General features: G+C 39.7%; 1 protein-coding gene across 1 annotated transcript; it reads right to left on the bottom strand.

The window, feature by feature from the left end:
* Positions 1-694: 694 nt before the first annotated feature.
* On the bottom strand, positions 695-17,169 carry LOC148346658 (visual system homeobox 2-like). The gene is made up of 5 exons (XM_088325357.1): positions 16,690-17,169; positions 15,706-15,796; positions 14,690-14,813; positions 7,977-8,157; positions 695-1,866 (listed from the first exon to the last, which is right to left on the bottom strand). The coding sequence occupies exons 1-5, from the start codon at positions 17,132-17,134 to the stop codon at positions 1,616-1,618; spliced, it is 1,092 nt and encodes a 363-aa protein (XP_088181483.1). The 5' UTR covers positions 17,135-17,169; the 3' UTR covers positions 695-1,615.
* Positions 17,170-19,951: the final 2,782 nt, after the last annotated feature.

Below are 19,951 nucleotides of genomic sequence, written 5' to 3' on the forward strand. Positions count from 1 at the left end.
TGCTGGGCGGTGCAACAACCTCAACATTGTGCAGATCTGCCCCCCTTGCAAACACCAAAACAAATTCCCCAAAAGTGTGAACAAATTTCTCGTTAGACAAGTTTTATGTTAAATTACCCCATTTTAATCAGATGCTGATACATACAATATATACAAAGACAAACACAACAAGTTAAACTATGATATACTTGTGGGGTTGTTTTTCACATTGCAGGTTGGGGTTCCTCCAACCCCGCCAGAGCTCCCAGCGTGACTAATTCTTTGTGAAGTGAGAGGAACAAACACTGAATATTCATTTAACCCTTCCCAGTTCACAAACTCACACTCTTAACGTGTCAAATTATTGCTGCTAATCTGCTCCTGCTTCTTCTAAATTTGGAGTTTTAGTAGAAGTGCAGCTACGATTCTAACCATCTTGTGCCCCCAGTAGGGTTTACAAGAGTGGTCAACATCCCAAGTCCTTTATTTGTCAATCATAAAAGTGACATAAATAATGTGTATAATAGTGTGTATTATTTGACAACTCGATGTCACTATATGGGGTGTCCAACCTTTTTCAAGCTGAGAGCAACTTTTTGTAAATAGACTATCGTACAAACACTCTTAGGTCAAGCAAATAGAATTTATTTTACATGGCACGAGCTTCATTAAAAGGGAGTTGGGAAAATTGTCCGTCAACCTGTTTCTACGGGTACCCAAAAACCTAAGTTTGGGAATGAAAAAAAGAAGTTAAATGGTGCAGTTTGCTTACTTTGAGTCTTCGTAGTTTGTATTCCTTCTTGTGTTCTTTAGCACTCGTTTTCGGTTGCACTACTCCAGATGTCTCTAACGTCGTGCCTGCGGGCACAAGGGTGCCCCCTAAGGACAGCTTAGATGCCTGCAGACAGTGCTGCATCATTGTGATTTTCTAGTAATATTTTTTGGGTAGCTGACTGAGCCTATTTAACCGTATCTCCAATGATGAACTTGGTAATAACATAGTGACAAGATAGTAAGAACAGGATATGTTCTTATTTTAGAAATGCATATCCAACTGGTTGCCCTTTGCGCTAGTTAGCAACAAAAAGTAGCACTCAGCTTTAAAATGGTTGGAGACCCATGGTTTAAGGAGATCCTCTTGAGGCACAGCATCTTGACCTAGGAGTATTTTTAATGCACGTTCATATGATATTCAACGTACTATTCGAATCAATATTTAATGGGGCTAAATAATTCACACTGCCCCTTTAAATTGATTGATTTTTATAATATTACATTATATATTACATGAAATTGCTTATTTTCTTTCTATTTTTGGACCTAAAAAAACAAATAGAAAGGGAAAACTATTTACCACAGACATTCAAAAAGAATTTTACAGCTGTAAATGTAATACCGCAGAGATTGTGTTATTTTTGCTCACAGTTATTAAACCATCTGAAAATAATACTGGCATATAAAATCTTTATAGGGGGGCATTTTCTATTACTGGCCGATTCTGGTCCCTTTCCAACACATTTTGGAGGCTTGAATGTTTATACATTGTGTTGTTTTTAGACTCCAGCCTGCAGAGGAGGAAAGAAGAAGAAGGCTGGACACTTTTCAAGTCAGACCTGGCGTCGGTTTTCTAAAGTTCTCAGTTTTCCGTCTCGTCCTCGGTCAACCCGCGTTCGGGTTCCTCCCTTGCCTGGCGTGTTCCCAGCACCTTGGCGCTGTGTTCCTGCGCCTTAGCCCGCAGAACGGCGATACTGTGCACTCGCAGATCGTCTCTGTCGCTGTCCGGTCGAACTTTTTTCTCAGGAGATTCGACCGCGTCGCTCGTCGGCGTCGAGACGCCTCTTTCGTCCGGAGGGGAGCACGGAGGCTCCACTGACTTCTTGTGCATGCCTGAAGGATATGTCAGTAACGTTGATAAGTTTACAGTTTGGCAGAAATCCATAAAAAGGGGAGAAGTCATCAATGAAGTATGAACTTGCAAGGAGAAACAGGGGATGTCTATACAAAAAAAACATCACAATGCCAAATTCCAAATATTTTCTAAAATCCTTCTCCTGAGCTTTCTTTTTATTAAATGTCCTCCGTTACAAAAAGCAAATCTTCCCTACCGGATGTGGAAATCAAAGAATAGCGTCATTAACAAAAATTGACAATGCATGTTTAAAGTCTGGCCCGGGGGCCATTTACGGCCCGTGTTTAAGCTTTACCCTGCCCGCAGCCTCTGACATAACAGTAATAATTTGTGGCCCAGCAGTAATGTTGACCACAGTATAAAATACATTTGTACAAAAAAGTAGTAGCCCTTTGGCCACCTTGCCCTTGGCTATCTGTGAGAATTTTAGCCCACGCCATTTATGACATGGCGACTGTAAATTTAAAAAAAAGAAAGTTGACTGTGAAGGCCGCCGCTTCCAGGAAAAGTCGATTTTTTCCCGAAAATCTGAATCAACTGCGTCTGCCTAATTTGCCAAGAGACTGTGCCTGTTTTCAAAGAAAATAATATCAAGACGAAACATGCTAACTACAAAAAGCTAACTGAAAACGAATGCTGAGAAAAGGTGAAGCAACTGGAAACAGTTTCAACAGCACAGCATTACTTTTTTACGAGACCCAGCAAGTCAAATGAAAATGCTACAAAGGCAAGCTACGAGGTCACCAAGCACTGCAAACCTTTCACAGAGGGTGCATTTATTAGAGATTTTTTGAACAATGACAGGCTGAATAAGCGGCACTCCCACATTTTCAGTTTATCAAATCTGGCTTGTTTTCTTAACAGTTTGGATACCCCTGATTTAAACAGTGCATAATCAAAATAACAAACAACAGTGAGGGATAATTCTAAAAAAAAAAAAAAAAACATTATATGCAATCTGATTTGAGGGTGTCCAATCTCAACAACAGAATCAGCCAATCCATCAGGAGATGTAGGGGAAGCTGTGAACCTATTATCATGGAAATAATAAATAATAATGGTTACATTTATTCAAATTTAAATTTCTTTCCCATTAAACTTCATAATGTTTAAATTCTTTTATTCGAAATCATTGATTGTCCACATTATATTGTGATTATTATCAATTCAATTAGAATATGGGCTGCAACAGTTAGTCGACATGCTAGAAAAAAATCATTTTTTTCTAACAAAGTGAAATATCTCTTTTTGGTTGGTTGGATCCCTTAACCACTAGGGTCGATGGGGCACCATTTTCTATGGTGTCTCTTGGGCAAATACAGTATAGTGGTGCCAATCCCTTTCCAGACCAAAGTATGTTTCTACATGATTATAATCTGAGATTAGGTCATGTGCAATAGCGTCTGCGTCTCGAGCGGTAACATAACCATACAGAAATGGCGGCATGAAGTACATGTACCAAAACTTCTAAAGTTTGGTAACATTTTAGCTTGGATACGGTGAATAAACAGACGACTATAAGCAAAGTACTAAAGACTATAAGTATAAACACAGCACTTCACACCGTGCTGAAACACCTGGACCACCGGGGGAGCTACGTCAGAATGCTCTTTCTGGACTTCAGCTCAGCCTTCAACACCATTATCCCGGAGATCCTGGTGGAGAAACTTGCACACCTAGGACTCTCTCCCTCCATCTGCCACTGGATAATGGACTTCCTCTCCAACCGCCCACAGTCAGTGAAACTCGGTACCCACGTCTCTCCCACCCTAACACTGAACACTGGCTCCCCCCAAGGTTGTGCACTGAGCCCCCTGCTTTTCACCCTCTACAGCTCCGACTGCTCACCGACCCACCCCACAAACACTATAATTAAGTTCGCTGACGATACCACCTTGATCGGCCTCATCTCTGAAGGGGACGAGGCGGCATACAGGGATGAGGTGGAGTCACTTTCAACGTGGTGTTCGGAAAACCACCTCATATTGAACACCACAAAAACAAAAGAACTGATTCTGGATTTCAGAAGGAATGGCAGGAATCCAGCACCACTCACCATAAAAGGAGACTGTGTAGAGAGAGTCCACTCTTTCAAATTTCTGGGTGTGCACATATCCGACGACCTCTCCTGGTCTGCAAACACCAGAGCGGTGGTAGGGAAGGCCCAGCAGCGACTGCACTTCCTGAGATTGCTCAGGAAAAATAACCTAAAACAGCAGCTGCAGGTGTCCTTCTACAAAGCCACAGTGGAGAGCATCCTAACATACTGCATCACGGTGTGGTATGCTGGGTGCACAGCAGCAGACAGGAAAAAGCTCCATAGGATCATCAAAACAGCCCAGAGAATCGTCGGCTGCTCTCTGCCCAGTCTGGAGGACATTGCCTGCTCTCGCTACCTCAGCAGAGCAGAAAACATCATCATGGACTTTTCTCACCCCGGCCACCACCTCTTCGACCTGCTGCCTTCCGGCAAGCGCTACAGGTCACACAAAGCAAAAACAAACAGACTCAGAGACAGTTTCTTCCCCACAGCCATTACCACCCTAAACAGACACCGCACAAAAAAACTGAAAACTGTTGCAAAAAACTACCTCACACGAATGTAAAATGGTACTCACGTACATGCTGTCTGCACTATGTTTGTTCACTGCTCAAAACAGACACAGCACAAAAAAACTGAAAACTTGTGCCAACACTACCTCATACGAATATAATGGTACTAATGTCTATGTTCTTGCACATGTCGACTGCACTACGTTTACTGCTCACCTTGCACAATGTCTGACCATTTCCTTTTTTCTGCACTATGTTGTCTATGTTTGCACCAATGCATATGCTGACTATTTTTTGCACTATGATGACTTTGCACCAAATGCAATATTGCACAACCCTTACGATACCAACGGTATCACGACAACACTGTATGTAACATCCCACATGCCGACATTTCTTGTGTAAATACCATGTAAATTATAACTATAGCCTTATCCCCCTTGTTTTATAACCTTATCTTCTCTGTTCCTTTATCTTCTTGGCTCATACCTGACTGTGAATGTGTAAAACTGGAGTGTCATGCCCAATTTCGTTGTCACAATATGTTAACCCATTTTGTAACAATGACAACAAAGGTATATCCTATTCTATTCTATTCTATTTTTTTTAAGTCTGCAGCATTTGCTCACTTTGAAAGGCAGATTAGACCAGAAAACTGCAGATGAGAAAAAAGCTTCTTAACTCTGTTTTAATGGATCACTTGGAAATGCTGAAGACTGCACCGGGAAAAAGATGCGTCTTAACTCCATCTTAATCAATTAGGAGCAGCCTGATAAATTTCACCTAATCAATTGACACGTGGCCAAGAGGAGATATGGCTGTAATCTCTCGTAATGAAGTGGGATTATCACGTCATTGACTGGTGCCGTTGTATCGAGCGATGTGACACTTTCTGGCCTTTACTGTCTCTCCTGTGGGAATACATCCTTAGACTGAATGTAAATTTACGGAGGGAAATGTGCCTTGATGAGATAATTCCAAACTGAAACAGGAACCTTTTAGTGTTGTCGTTTACCCTGTTTTGAGCATAAAAAATAAAAATCTGGCATTAAAAAAATTAAAGTAGGAGCTGCAAATTAGGAAAACAACCTACATCAGATAGAGCGTTAATGCAACCAATGGCCATCAGATTAAATAGTGATTTGATTGTCCTTAGTAAAGGCCTTTAAAACTGATCATTTTTTATTTTCCCCTGTTTTACTGTTATTTCTGAATATATTTTTTTTACCTAAGATGCCTGTGATCGACTGATAACTAGCCCCCCCAAAAATTGTTTCACCGGCAGATCAATATTTAAAATTTGAAACATACATAGTTTATCATTTCAATAGTTTAAAACTAGATTCTCTAGCAAAATAAGATAATGTTAATATTTTAATATAAAAAAGCATAATGGCTTTGCCGGCTTGGCGTTGCTTGGCATTGCTGGGCATTCTATTTGTGTGAGATTGTTGGGGCCTTGGTTTTTTAAAAAAGTGCCATTGAGCCACTATTGCGTGCCAAAGAGCCACATGGCTGCATTCAGATCCAGAGGCGCTTGTGCACAAAAGGAGAAGTTTATGGATTTTGTTGGTATTTATTTGGGTACCCTTGAGACAAAACACTCATAGAGGCCTAAAGTACAACTGTGTAAATTTATACAAAAATCAGTTCAGCTTTTTCATAGCCTATAAGTCACATACGAATACACGTAATAAGTTCAGCTGTTTCGTAGACTAAAAGACACACACACACACACACACACACACACACACACACACACACACACACACACACACACACACACACACACACACACACACACACACACACACACATACACATGCAAACACAAATCGGAATTCATAAATATATTTAGATTAGATTAGATGGATACATTCAATCATTTTAGATATTTTTCCCTATTTACTACATTTTTAATACGTTTTTCTAGTGGAATCAGATCCCTTTCCTTATTTCTTAGTGAGTTTTCAATTTTGATATATAAACAAATTATAAAAGTAGTAAAATATTGCTCATGTCTTGTATTCTTTTTTTATTTTACTATCATTTTAATGTTTTTCTCTATTATAAGTATTATTTAGTTATTTTATTACATTTTTCAGATATAAAGAATTTAGTCACAAGAAAATAATACTTAAAATGAGTAATAACTCTACTTTTTATTTATTTGTTTATCTCTTAAAATTTAAATTAAATAAATGAAAAATAACTACATTTTTTCCCATTTTAAGTATTTTATTATTTTACAACATTTTATATTTACTTTTCGAGTAGAAAATAATACTTTAAATGAGCACTCTTTCTTTACTATCTCTCATCTCATCTCATCTCATTAGCCGTACCGCTTATCCTCATTAGGGTCGCGGGGGGCTGGAGCCCATCCCAGCCATCTCCAGGCAGCGGGCAGGGGACACCCTGAACTGGTTGTCAGCCAATCGCAGGGCACACGGGGACAGACAACTCACTCGCTCGCTCATTCACACCTAGGGACAATTGAGACTGGCCAATTCACCTGAAATGCATGTTTTTTGGAATGTGGGAGGAAACCGGAGTGCCCGGAGGAAACCCACGCAAGCACGGGGAGAACATACAAACTCCGCACAGGAAGTCTGGAGCTGGATTTGAACCCACGACAGGTTCCCATGACATGAACTGTGCCGCACAAGCGCTAACCACTGCGCTGCCGTGCTGCTCTTTACTATCTATTAAAATAAAATAAAACGATACAAAAACACCAATGTTTTTTCCTATGTTAAGTGTTTTATTACTTTACCAAATTTCAAATATATTTTTCTAGTAAAATAAGAAAATACATAAACTCAGCAACATTTATTTTTTGACTATTTTTTAAACTTAAAGATAACTAGCAAAAGTATCTGATACATATCTGCTTATCCATCCATCATTTATCTGCTCCGCTTATATCCTCATTAGGGACGCGGGGATGCTGGAGCCCATCCCAGCTGTCTTCGGGCAGTAGGCATGGGACACCCTGAATTGGTTGCCAGCCAGTCTCAGGGCACACAGGGACAGACAATTCGCTTGCTCATTCACCCCTAGGGACAATTTGGACCGGCCAATTTAGTTTGGTTGCCAACCAATAGCAGGCATATTTGCTTATTTTAAGGAAATTTGTACTAATTAATCAAAAACAATTAAAATAATTTTAAAAATACTTTTCCTAAATTTTCCAAGTGAATTTTTTTTCACATAGTTGAATAACCACTGTTGAACATGTGGTTCTTCTCTACAGAGTGTTAAATTAACACTGGTTATTACACTGTGCAGTGTTCCACACCGACAGTAAAGACCCTGTGCGTTTAACCAGCCTATTATGGTAAGTGGACCAAAAATCAAAACACTGCTCGTCAACTAATGTAAGAAAAATGAAACCTTATATTCATGTAGCGTAAAAGTCTGTGGACTCAATAATAGAGGCATGATCAGGGTACAACAGTTCCCGTATTGGTGAGAAAAAGTAGTTTTGTTTTTGTCTAATACAACATATCAGCAACACCTGTCTGCTTCTTACCTAATAACCATGGAGCGTAAGACTCGGTGACGCCCTCCTTGGCCGATTTAAGAATAGACTCTGGTAGCGGGATGGAGTGGCGCACCATGGCCCCGTACAGGCCATACTCTGCCATCACGCTGCTTCGGCCCCAGCATTTCTCACGCTTCCGCCACTTGGCTCGGCGGTTCTGGAACCACACCTGGTGAAAGATGGGGTGCACGAGACATGACGGGTAAAAAACAAGCACTAAAGTGAGCAGTTTGAGGTTGTAATTACAATTTAGAAAAAAACAAACACAAAAAAAACAAAAACAAAAATGTGTTCTTGTAAATACAGCACAGCTGTGTGTCTTCAACAAAAAACATCAACCAAATGGCTGACTGGAGGGTTGTTTTTTGTTTTTAGGAAATGATACGAAAAGTACAATGCATTGGTAATTCAGTGGAAAATTCCCAAAACTCCGGTTGAAATGGATCTTGATGGATTTTTCAGATGATTTGACTCGAGTTCTTCACTAAGCAGAACAGATATCAATTGGAAAAATGTAGAACCTGTATAATGACTGGATCCATTAAGAGATCAAGTGAAGACATTAATAACTATAAGTAGGTAAGTAGTTATTTAAAAAATGATGTGATGATTAAAATACATATAAAGGTTGTAAGAGAGCGAAAATACTTGACTACAATGGAGTGACATATTTCAATATTCTAACAGTATTTATAGTATATGCCAACAGGGTAATACAGTAATTGTATAGTTGCACAGTACTAAAGTAATAGCTATGCCAATTTCAAGTAGCTTCCCTCCAGCCTTTTATTATAAAAGTTAACAATAAGCTAGCATCCCTTTTTCCTGTCTGAACATTTTAGTGCTTAAATATCACTTTTTAGGTATATAACTAAAAGGAAGGTATACAAATGTGTAAGTTCAACTTCCGTCTACCATAGCTGCTTCTTGCTAAACATTGGGCTTTGAAGAAAAAAAATTGGACCACAATGGAGGCTTCCACTTTTTATTACTTGTACTGTAAGTGTTAAGAACCGGAACAGGAGGAGGACCCAGATGCGTGACGTTTCTCACATAAGCTTTATTTTACGGCAAATGGGGCAGTCATGCACGTAAACCTAAAACGCCAGTGATCGTTGGGGGGGAGACGTAAGGCAGCAGTCTGGCGTGGAACGACAGGAAGCCAGAGTCCGACGAGATCGATACCAATTGCCCGAGCAGATGGGGTCGATACCGGACAGGACAGGACAGACAGGATTGATATCAGGCACTGGAGATTGAAATTAAACAGGACAAACTAGACGGGCACGCTACCAGACACTCGAGACCCATATCAAACAGAACAAAACAGCTGGGAACGATACTGTAGATCAATATTAAACGAGACAAAATAGACGGGAACGATACCGGACAGGAAACACAAGCAGGAAACCGGACAGAGTCAAAACACACATCTTGCGGGTGCAGAGGTTCGTTGACGGACTGACGAAGAGTAAGTGAGAGCACTGAGCTTAAATAGGAGGGAAGCCAATCAGTCAAAAAGCCGCAGCTGGCACCAAATGGGCGGGGCCAATTGGGGGCAATGGGCAACCGTGACAGTAAGCAAATTATACAAATATTTTACTTATACAAAAAAAAAAGAAAACTAAAAAAGGGAAAAAGTAGCAAAAAAACACACGCAATTTTTTTGGGACCATGGCCAACCCAAATGCCCAAACACCCAAACAAGTTAGGCACCTCGGCACCTAAGTTAGTCATGCTTTCGTCCCTCCAGATGAAACGGGACGCAAGAAAGCGGCTGTGTCACTCGGGTCAGGGTGACAACACACTCTTCTGTTCAACAGCAGGGCCCGACAGCTTTCACTGGTTTACCCCTGCCGCATCATAAGGGTGCCCAGCCCATCCTTTAGAACGAGTCCACCATCCCACTATCCTTTCCTCTAGCTTCAATTATATTTAGACCTCTTTACTGCAGTGCACTCATCACACTATTCATCCACGTCAATTGCGGCCTTCCTCTCGGTCTCCTTCCATTTACTTCAGCTCTGTAGATCCTCTTCAACATTCACTCCCCATCCATCCTCTCCATGTGTCCAAACCAACCGAGTACTCTCTTATCCACGCGCTTGCTCAGTTCCACTACTACTCCAGTTCTGTCTCTCACAATTTAAATTCTCAATCCATCCAATCTTGTCACCCCTAACATTAAAATTCTACAATAGATTTAATTGACTAAGATTTTAAAATAAACACTGTATTATTATTATTTTTTCCATTGGTGACTGAAAAATTGGTCCTAGTTGTGCATGAGCGTGTGAATGGCTGTATGTCTTCATGTGCCGTGCGACCAGCCGGGAACCATTTCAGGGTGTCTTCTGCCCACTGGCCAAAGATGCCTGGGAACGGCTCAAGAACACCCTGGATGGATGGTTGTCGCAAATTAGCAACTCTAGCTAAAATGCGGCTCGTAAATTCAATCTCGATATTTGTTTTTCTTGCCCAGCAACACACACCTCAGAACGTCACTTGTTTCGTACCGGACTCCGTGATGGACCTCAGAGGTCCGTCCGCATCCCTGTTTTGCATCTTTGCGACACACGAGCACAAGCTATCCATGTGCGTACTTCTCCTTCGTGAGCACAGATTGATTTTTCACCTAGCCGTGCCTCGTAATAGCCCCGGCAAGCTCGTGAATATGGATGAGCTTCAACCTGCGTCGTAAAATGACCCGGCGGGTGGAATGAGGTTGTCGGTATGGAACGTGTGATGGTGCGATTGTGTGTGTGACTGTGAGTGTGTGCAGAGACAGGATTAAAAACGATCAAAGCGGAGAAGCGTCTGAGCTATTCAGGTAGATCTGATGATAACCTCTATCTCATAAAAAGATGGGCCTCAGATGAGCAATCATGGTTTTGGCAGCACTGGATGTGTGTGAGAGATTTTGTGTGAGAGTGTGTGTGTATGAGAGAGGTGACCTCAAGGGCACAGAGCGCTGATTGAAAAATAAGTTAATTTTCAGGCCCGACGGTTGAGAGGCAGGCGCCGAAATATCCCGGGAAATTAAAAAAGAAAAAAATCGAAAGTGTCAGCCGGGAAGGAGACGACGATCAGCTGCTAATTAATTTCTTTGTGGTTATATTTACATAAGGAATTGAGAGGTTACCACATTTCTACCCAATTAACTAATTCAGCTCGATGAGGCTCCGTTTTGTATCAACTTTATACAGCTGTGCCTTGAGATTACCCCCAAAATAGTCCATAATAAAAATATTTAATGTAGTTATTTAGTTTTTGGATGAAAATTCCAGTGTGAGTTATTCAGCCACTGGGGGCAGTAGAACAGTCTTGCAGACACAAAGAGGAATAATCTTTTTCAGCTAATGAGGCTCCATTTTGTACAACCTTATACCATTGTGCCTCAATATCACCCCCAAAATATCCTATACTAAAAATGTATGTTATTATTTAGTTTCAGTGTGGGGCCAGTAGAAAAAAGTCTTGCAGATATGGTGAAATTACATCTGAGCCCTTTAGTGTTACCTGTTGTGTTCCGCAGGGTTCAGTACTTGGCCCCTATCTTTTCAGCATTTACAGGCTTCCATTAGGTGATATTATTCGCAGGTAAAATATCAGTTTCCAGTGCTACGCAGATGACACTTAACTAAATCTTCTGATGGAGGAATCTGCCACACTAAAAGAACTGCTTTTTTCCATCTTCGCAACATTGCTGAAATTCGCCCTATGCTGTCTTAGTCCGATGCGGAGATTATAATTCATGCGTTTGTTACCGCCCGACTCGATTACCGTAATGCACTACTCTCCGGTCTCCCAAAGTCATAATTCAAGAGCCTGCAGCTGGTACAAAATGCTGCAGCTGGGCTTTTAAATAAGACATTAAAGTTTGATCACATTACCCAGATTTTAGCCAACCAGCATTGGTTCCCTGTTAGCTTAAAATGTGACAAGTTCTCTTGCATTGACTTGCTTCCTCATATCTTTCAGGTTTAATTTCCCCCTATGTTCCAGTCCGGGGCCTTCGCTCTGAAAATGCTGGTCTACTAGTTATCCAAAGAGCCAAGAAGAGAACCGCAGATTTGAGAGGTCCATTTGGGCCCCGGTGTTGTGGAATGCTCTTCCCACTGAGATTCGATCTGCACCCTAAGTGGAACTGTTTAAATCTAGGCTTAAAACACACTTCTGTACTATAGTTTATGAATGACCTCTTTCCTGTTGATGATATCTGTGTATTATTTGTTATTGCAACATCCATTGCAGCCTGGTCATCCTGGAGGGGGGATGACCTCATGAGCAGTCCTTTCTCAAGGTTTCTTCATTTTCCTCATGTTGAGGTTTTTGGGTTTTTCCTTGCCCTCGTGTATATTTTAGATCAGGGGACGGTGTAATACTAGTTTGTGGTTTGGTTTGCAATAATCTGTGGTCTTTGCAGCCCTTTGAGACTCATTGAAATTAAGGGCTATACAAATAAACATGACTTGACTATAATGTTATTATTTAGTTTCAGTGTGAGTTATTCGGCCACTGGGGGCAGTAAAACAAAGTCTTGCAGGTACAAAGTGTATATTCACAAAGACTACAACAAACCTTTCTACCCAATTAACTGTTTTAGCTCAATGAGGCTCCATTATGTATCAAGTTTATACAACTGCCTCGAGATCATCCCCAAAATATTCTATAATAAATATGACAACCAACATTTTTAGAATGTGTCTTTGAAGGCAAATAAATTGTCTGTCCCCATCAGGGGGTCATCAAAAAGTAGTGCCCTACGAACATTTGTGTAGCCTGAAGACTGGTTCTGAAAATAGCCCACTAGTGTTTCATTGTGATTTTCTCAGAAATGTGATTTCTAACCGGTTTACAGCCATATCAACCTGACAACGTCCAGTCTTGGGAAGCTGGGTCAGGCCTGATTAGTACTTTGATGGGAGACAACTTGGGAATACCAGGTGCTGTACATCAGTCATTTGGCGCACACTATGTTGTGACAGCACTGAACGGTGCCCCCACTATTTATTTAACTTCTTGATTTATTCAATTGTCCGGTTGTTACTACTCAGCTTCCCCATTATTTCAGCTGTTTATTTTGTAGCCAGAAAGCGGCTTTGAACAATATAAGTATTTGTTCAAAACCTGTATAGATAAAGACGATCATTTGGGGATTTTCCACTCCAGCTATATGAGTATTGTTTTTATTCATGCTTCCAGGGTAAAAGTGATTGTCTGCCAGTTTAACATTGCACTCGTAAATTCCTGCAGTCAATGTTCTGTAGCTCACGTGTCCCCGGAATATTCTGTAATTAAAAACTTCAAAAAAACTATTCCTTGTCCAGCTTTTATTTTGGCTGGCCAAACGAGTTACAAGCTGGATGTAAAAAAACATGCAAAGGAAGAAAAGGACTTCCTCTTTAACAGTTAACTTCAACGGATTTCAAAAAATATATTTTTAACAGTTTAAGTACTTTCTCATGTGATCTCGACCAGCAAACAACAAGTGAATATTTTCATTGTTTTTTTAACTTAGACGCCTGCAAAGGAGATTGTATAGGATGTCGGTTCGTTATTTTACTATTATAATTATACCTCATTTTTCTTTATTTTGACTGGTATGCACTGTTCACATCATTGTCACTATCGGCCAATTATGTTGCTGTTTTTTGATTGCCACACCTGTCAGTGCGGATCTGGTTTATTACACCTAGGATATTTAATGAAAATGAAGGCTTGCTTTTACATCATCTCCTGTTCTTGCAAGTTCAAAAAATAATTAATGTCTCCTTGTCACGGTTGCCATGGCGCCCAATTGGCCCCGCCCATGGACACCAGCTGAAACGTGTTGACGGATTGCTCCCTGACTACTTAAACGCTGTCTGTGAGTCGCCTGGTGTTGGCGCGTCTGCGAAACTCCTGCTAGACTCTGTTGTGATACGTTAAGCCCTGTGAATCCCTGTTTTTGCCTGTGTTTTTGCTCTTGTTTTGCCAAGCCCTGTGAATCCCCGTTTTTGCCTGTGTTTTTGCTCCTGTTTTGCCAAGCCCTGTGAATCTCCGTTTTTGCCCGTGTTTTGCTCCTGTCTTGTTCTCGCCCGATCTGTTTGATTTTTACCACTTCCTCGTTCCAATCAATCTACTTCTGCGACCAACGATCCCTGGATCGAGTGTGCGCTCATTCCTCTTCCCCCCAATAAACTGTGAGTAACGTTAGGTGAGTGGGTTCTGCCTCCTGTTTCCTGTCCTGGTCCCTGACACTTCTCTCCTTATTCTGAGTGTCTACTTAACTATAAACGTTTCTCAAGTATATTATTATAATTTTGATCTTTCTTTTGATTTTGTCAATTTTTCGGATTAACTAGAATGCTATTTTAAGGTTACGTTAAATATTCATAGGTATCATTATTTTTCAAGCTCAAAAGCAAATTTCTGATCTGAGGCAAAAACTGAGGCCCAATTTCTAATTGCAATCATTTGTAATATCTATTTAAAGATATTGTAGTTATGTTATGAAAATCAACACAAAGATATATGCTATAATGGATGAAAATGGGCGAATACTTAATTTTGAGTAGCTAAAATTGTAAGGATAACAGTAGATAAAACCCTACCACCCTGTCCTAAACAGATCCAGGATTTGCCCCAGTCCAAATCCCGAATGAGGACAAGCAGGACTAAAAATGGGCCTCACCACCGAGCCATCTTCCCCCACCCACCTGTATTCTGTCCTCTGGTAGCTCAGTCTTCATGGACAGCATCTCTCTGGCGTACACGTCGGGGTAATGTGCCTCATTGAAGGCTTTTTCAAGCTCCTCCAGCTGATATGAAGTGAAAATTGTTCTGTGTGAAAAATTGTATAGAATAATTATCAGGTAAATATTGTAGACATTTTTATACAGTCATATTGTCTATTGTTTATCGACACAATGCAAAAACCAGTGTTAATGTACCACTCCAAAGATAATGATATCAACCATATAAATAACTAAGGAAGTGTTAAAAATTTAAATTAACACTGTTAATGGGTTTCCTAAAACAGTGTTCGATTAACACTTAAAGAGTGAACTTTTAACACAACCTCGGTGAACATATACTGCATATATTGGGTGTTAAATTAACACGGATTATTTTACTGTGTGTGGGCAGCACGGCGGCGCAGTGGTTAGCGCTTGTGCGGCACAGTTCATGTCATGGGAACCTGTCGTGGGTTCAAATCCAGCTCCAGACTTTCTGTGCGGAGTTTGTATGTTCTCCCCGTGCTTGCGTGGGTTTTCTCCGGGCACTCCGGTTTCCTCCCACATTCCAAAAACATGCATTTCAGGTGAATTGGCCGGTCCAAATTGTCCCTAGGTGTGAATGGGCGAATGAGTTGTCTGTCCCCGTGTGCCCTGCGATTGGCTGGCAACCAGTTCAGGGTGTCCCCTGCCCACTGCCCGAAGATGGCTGGGATGGGCTCCAGCCTCCCCGCGACCCTAATGAGGATAAGCGGTACGGCTAATGAGATGAGATGAGATGAGATTTTACTGTGTACTGGATGTACATTGTCTTTACAATTTAGGCTAAATTTGTAGTACTTCAGGTAATTTTAATAAATTCGGAAATACATAAATAAAGACGACATTTATCATTAGCGCCACAGAACAAAAGTATGAATTGGCTTCATGGTAATTTCCTCAAATACAAATTAATTACGTAAGTTGATTTTTGTTTGTTTGTTTGTGTACTGTTTTACCTGTGTCGTCTCTTCTTTCTTTTCTTGCTTTGGCTCAAGGAAGATTTTGAAAATTTGTTGTCACTTGATGGTAGACTCATATCATCAGAATCTGTGAGTGATAACAAGTAATATTATATTTTGCTTTGATGGGTTACAAACATGTAGATTGTACTAAAGAAAGATGAGAGGAAAATAGTTCCTGAGAAAAAAATATTAAGGTTTGTATTTAACGAACTAATAACAGTATGCAGAATATTTATGTGAAAAAAAATATTTAAAAACGGATAAAACTGAGCATGAATATATTTTCAAGAAAAACGCATGCAACCGTTTCAACATTCCTCTTGTCCTCATTTTAAAGGATATATTTCAATTTTTTTTTTTTACACAGCTTACGTGGAAATGTGGATAAAACAAGATTTCAGTTTTTCTAGGATGCCCAATAATTAAACTGATGTCATCCAGGGGATTTTTAGAATAGAATAGAATAGAATGGAACAGCATAGAATAGAATAGAATGAACGAAATTGGAGGGTTCTCTCAGCGAAAAATTAAAATAAATTAATTATTCTAACCCTCCTCTTGTCCTCATTTTAAAGGATATCTCTGTATTTTTTACACAGCTTACATAGATATGTGTATTAAAGAACATTTCATTTTTTCTAGGAAAAGTTATAAGCTTTAAAGTTATAAATATATCATATGGGTAATTTTTGTAATAGAATAGAATAGAATAGAATAAACCAAATTGGACGGCTTTTCTCTGTGCAAAGTAAGATGAATTAAAAAGATAAGATACGAATGTAAACATGTAGAACACAATATATAAATGAAATAGAAATAAATTTATTTAAATTCAGAGTGGCGGTTGTACAGTACTCTACATTGTGGTCAAGAACGCTGTAGATGGGAGTTCAGAGGAAGAAGGACAAGAGTGGGTCTAAATTCTATGAATTCCAACAGTCAAAAAAAAAACCCGAAACATTTTATTTTGCAATTTACCCGAGCTAGTAGAATGACGCAAATCGTGCGCGTGTGTACTGGCCCTGTGCAGCGGCTGCAGGTGCACGCCGTGCGCTTCGTTGAGCGCCTCCAAAAAAGCGGGCTGGCTGTAAAACGAATGGATCCCGTCCGGGCCCAGCAGGCCGACGCCCAAGCCGCCGTGTCCAAGAGCCGAGCGTGGGGAGAGGACGTGTCCCCGGTGGGGTAAGGCCTCCAGGGGCCGCCTCAACACAACTCCAGCAGGGGCTGCGGACGGGGACACCAGCGGAGGCGGTGGTACAGGCTCTTTATTTAGGCCGAGGAGCTCCTGGATGCCGAAACCGGTGCGTCGGTGCACCGTGGGGGGCATCTTGCAGGCGGGTTGCAAAGGGTGCGCACCGCCGTTACTGGCAGATGTTTGCTTATTTTCTGCATCTGAAAGCACGGTGCTGTCTTTACCCGTCATAATGCCGCGGAGATTTCACTTTTAGTCGGGTGGGATGCTCGCTTTATCCGAACACACACACCCACCCTCCTCTCTACAAAAGGCAACAGGCGTCAGCCAATCACGAGAGATTCCACATTGAACTTTCCATCATTATAAGCATCTCTTTAGGTTTTATGATCGCATCTTAGCACGACAAACCAGGACGGGAGATTGAAAATTTGTTTTTCTACATTGGAGATTATTTTTGGGATCTAATTAGGCAAAGAGGAGATTATACTTTCCCCTTTTCGTGCTCGTGTCAGGCCCCATCATCATTGAGCTCATCTGATGGAGCCAATCAAGCGGAACGAGCTCTTAAGTTCATTGCAAAAATCAGACATGAGGCTAACATTTGGTGTTTAGCTGCAAAAAAAGAATATTCTTTTCCCCTGGAAAAATGTCGGAATATAATTGCATTATGTTAGTTCTACGCAGATGTTGATTTTTTTGATTTGCAACAATATAGAATGATATAAAAAAAAACATTTGGTTAACAGTTTAATCCTTGACATTTCTATATATATATATAAACGTGTTTTATTGTTCAGTTAAAACCATATAAGAATCCATTTATGAGTACATTTTTCTGGATATAGAGAAGATATTAATAAACTAATAGGCCCTAAAACAATTCTTTATGAATCATAATGAGTCTGAAACAGTCCAACAGTTTTAATCAAGTTTCTTTTTAATATTAAAACGTTTATTATTGTGAAAAAAAGTTGAATAGTTTAATTTTGTGTTATTTAAACTTTTGTTATTGTGAAGTTAAAACCATAAGGATGTATGTACGAGCAGATCTGTCTGCAATTTATCTTTTTATTTTGTATCCAAAACAACAGAATAGTCCTACGCAGTTCTGAATTAATAATAAAACACAAGAGCCCTAAAACAGTTCTATATCATTTTAAAACATCAGGATAGGATTACACAGTTACACGGTCAAGTCAAGTCATGTGTATTTGTATAGCCCTTAATCACAGAGTCTCAAAGGGCTGCACAGATCAAAGACTATTGCGAACTATTATTACTAGACACACCATTAAAATTATAGTACAGATTTTTTATAGACAGAAGTACAATTAGTAAAATCTTTAAGATAAAACGTCCCAAAAATTGTTTTATTATATTATTTATTATTTATTTATTTATTTCTTAATTTAAATTTAAAAAATCCTTTTATTTTCATATCAAAACTTTTATTATTGTGCACTGAAATCCATAACATCTGAGATTTTTTTTTTTAGCATAGAGTACATACTGGTAAACAAATGGGCCCTAAACCCGTTCTGTATTCATAATAAAACCCATTGAGCCTAAAACAATCCGTATACATATTTAAAAAAAACACACACAATGGTACAGCACAGATAATTTGATATTGCAGAAGTATTTTTAGTGATATCTTAAAGAGGTAATATTCAGAAACATACAATTTCCATTCTGCCCATGAGTTTGAGTTTGAACAATTTTTATTGACACTTTTAACAGCAAATAAACAATGTAAGGTTTGGAAAAATTTTATCAAACCTTTTAACAGCAATTAAACATATTCACAATTTCATTGTATCATTTCTAACAATATGAGGTTTGAACAATTTATACAGTACATATAACTTGTCAAAATATCCTCTTCCAACTGTAAATTTACAACTACATATGAAAACCCCCCAGACCGTTTTAAAAATAATAATAACAATCGTAACTTAAAAAACGTCATGCATTAATACACGTTGAGGTAATAAGGGGGGGGGGGGGGGATTTTTAAGGGTTATTGTTCTATCTTCTTTATTCATTATCCATGATCTGTTATCGGTCAGTGAGGTAATAAGGCAACGAGGTCACAAAACCATCACGTCTAACTTGCTCAGTCATTGATACGTTAGACTTGCAATGTCCCACCATGCGTGCTCATTTGCATATTCCAATTAGGTTTGCACTCCATAAAAAAACGTTTTTTTCTTATAGTGCTTGCATCTGTTGATCTGTTACTAAGCTGCTTTTCGCCCCCTTTTACCCGTCATCCACCAACAACTCTCTTTATAATCGGCCACGTGATCAAACGTGCACGTCCCACTTTAGAGTATTGAGGACACACAACATTCTATTTAACATTCACTGCAGTATACATTTCATAAGATGAGAAGAGATAATTGCACGAAGTCAATCGTTTTTTCCCTTCTAATCGGCTATTTATTCAATTAGAGTCTGATGATTTGTGGCCCACGCGTGGGCAAGCCACACGCACATGATGAATAACACAAGCATCAATCGCAAATCCTGAGGGGACTGTCTGGGCGTTTAAGAGATGCTTGCAGATAAGAGACACGCGCGCAGATGACGCCGCGTGGGCCATCTGTAGGCCTGCAAAATCTTTTGGTGCAACCTTTATTGCTGTTGCACGAATTCCACGTGCCCAAAACACAAAAACCTATGAGCATCTGTAACAGGACCGAATCGGAACTCATCCTCCAGGGTGGGCACCGGGGACAATTTTAGGTTCAGAGCTGTCGGTGATCAGGGGTGGGCAAACTATGACCCGCCCAAAAATGGGTATATATATATATATATATATATATATATATATATATATATATATATATATATATATATATATATATATATATATATACACAGTATGTATATATAGTATATATACTGGACTGTCTCAGAAAATTAGAATATTGTGATAAAGTTCTTTATTTTCTGTAATGCAATTAGAAAAACAAAAATGTCATACATTCTGGATTCATTACACATCAACTGAACTATTTCAAGCCTTTTATTATTTTAATA

The sequence above is a fragment of the Urocampus carinirostris genome, chromosome 20, assembly GCF_059441175.1.
Source record: "Urocampus carinirostris isolate Australia breed hairy pipefish chromosome 20, RoL_Ucar_1.0, whole genome shotgun sequence".
NCBI lineage: Eukaryota > Metazoa > Chordata > Actinopteri > Syngnathiformes > Syngnathidae > Urocampus > Urocampus carinirostris.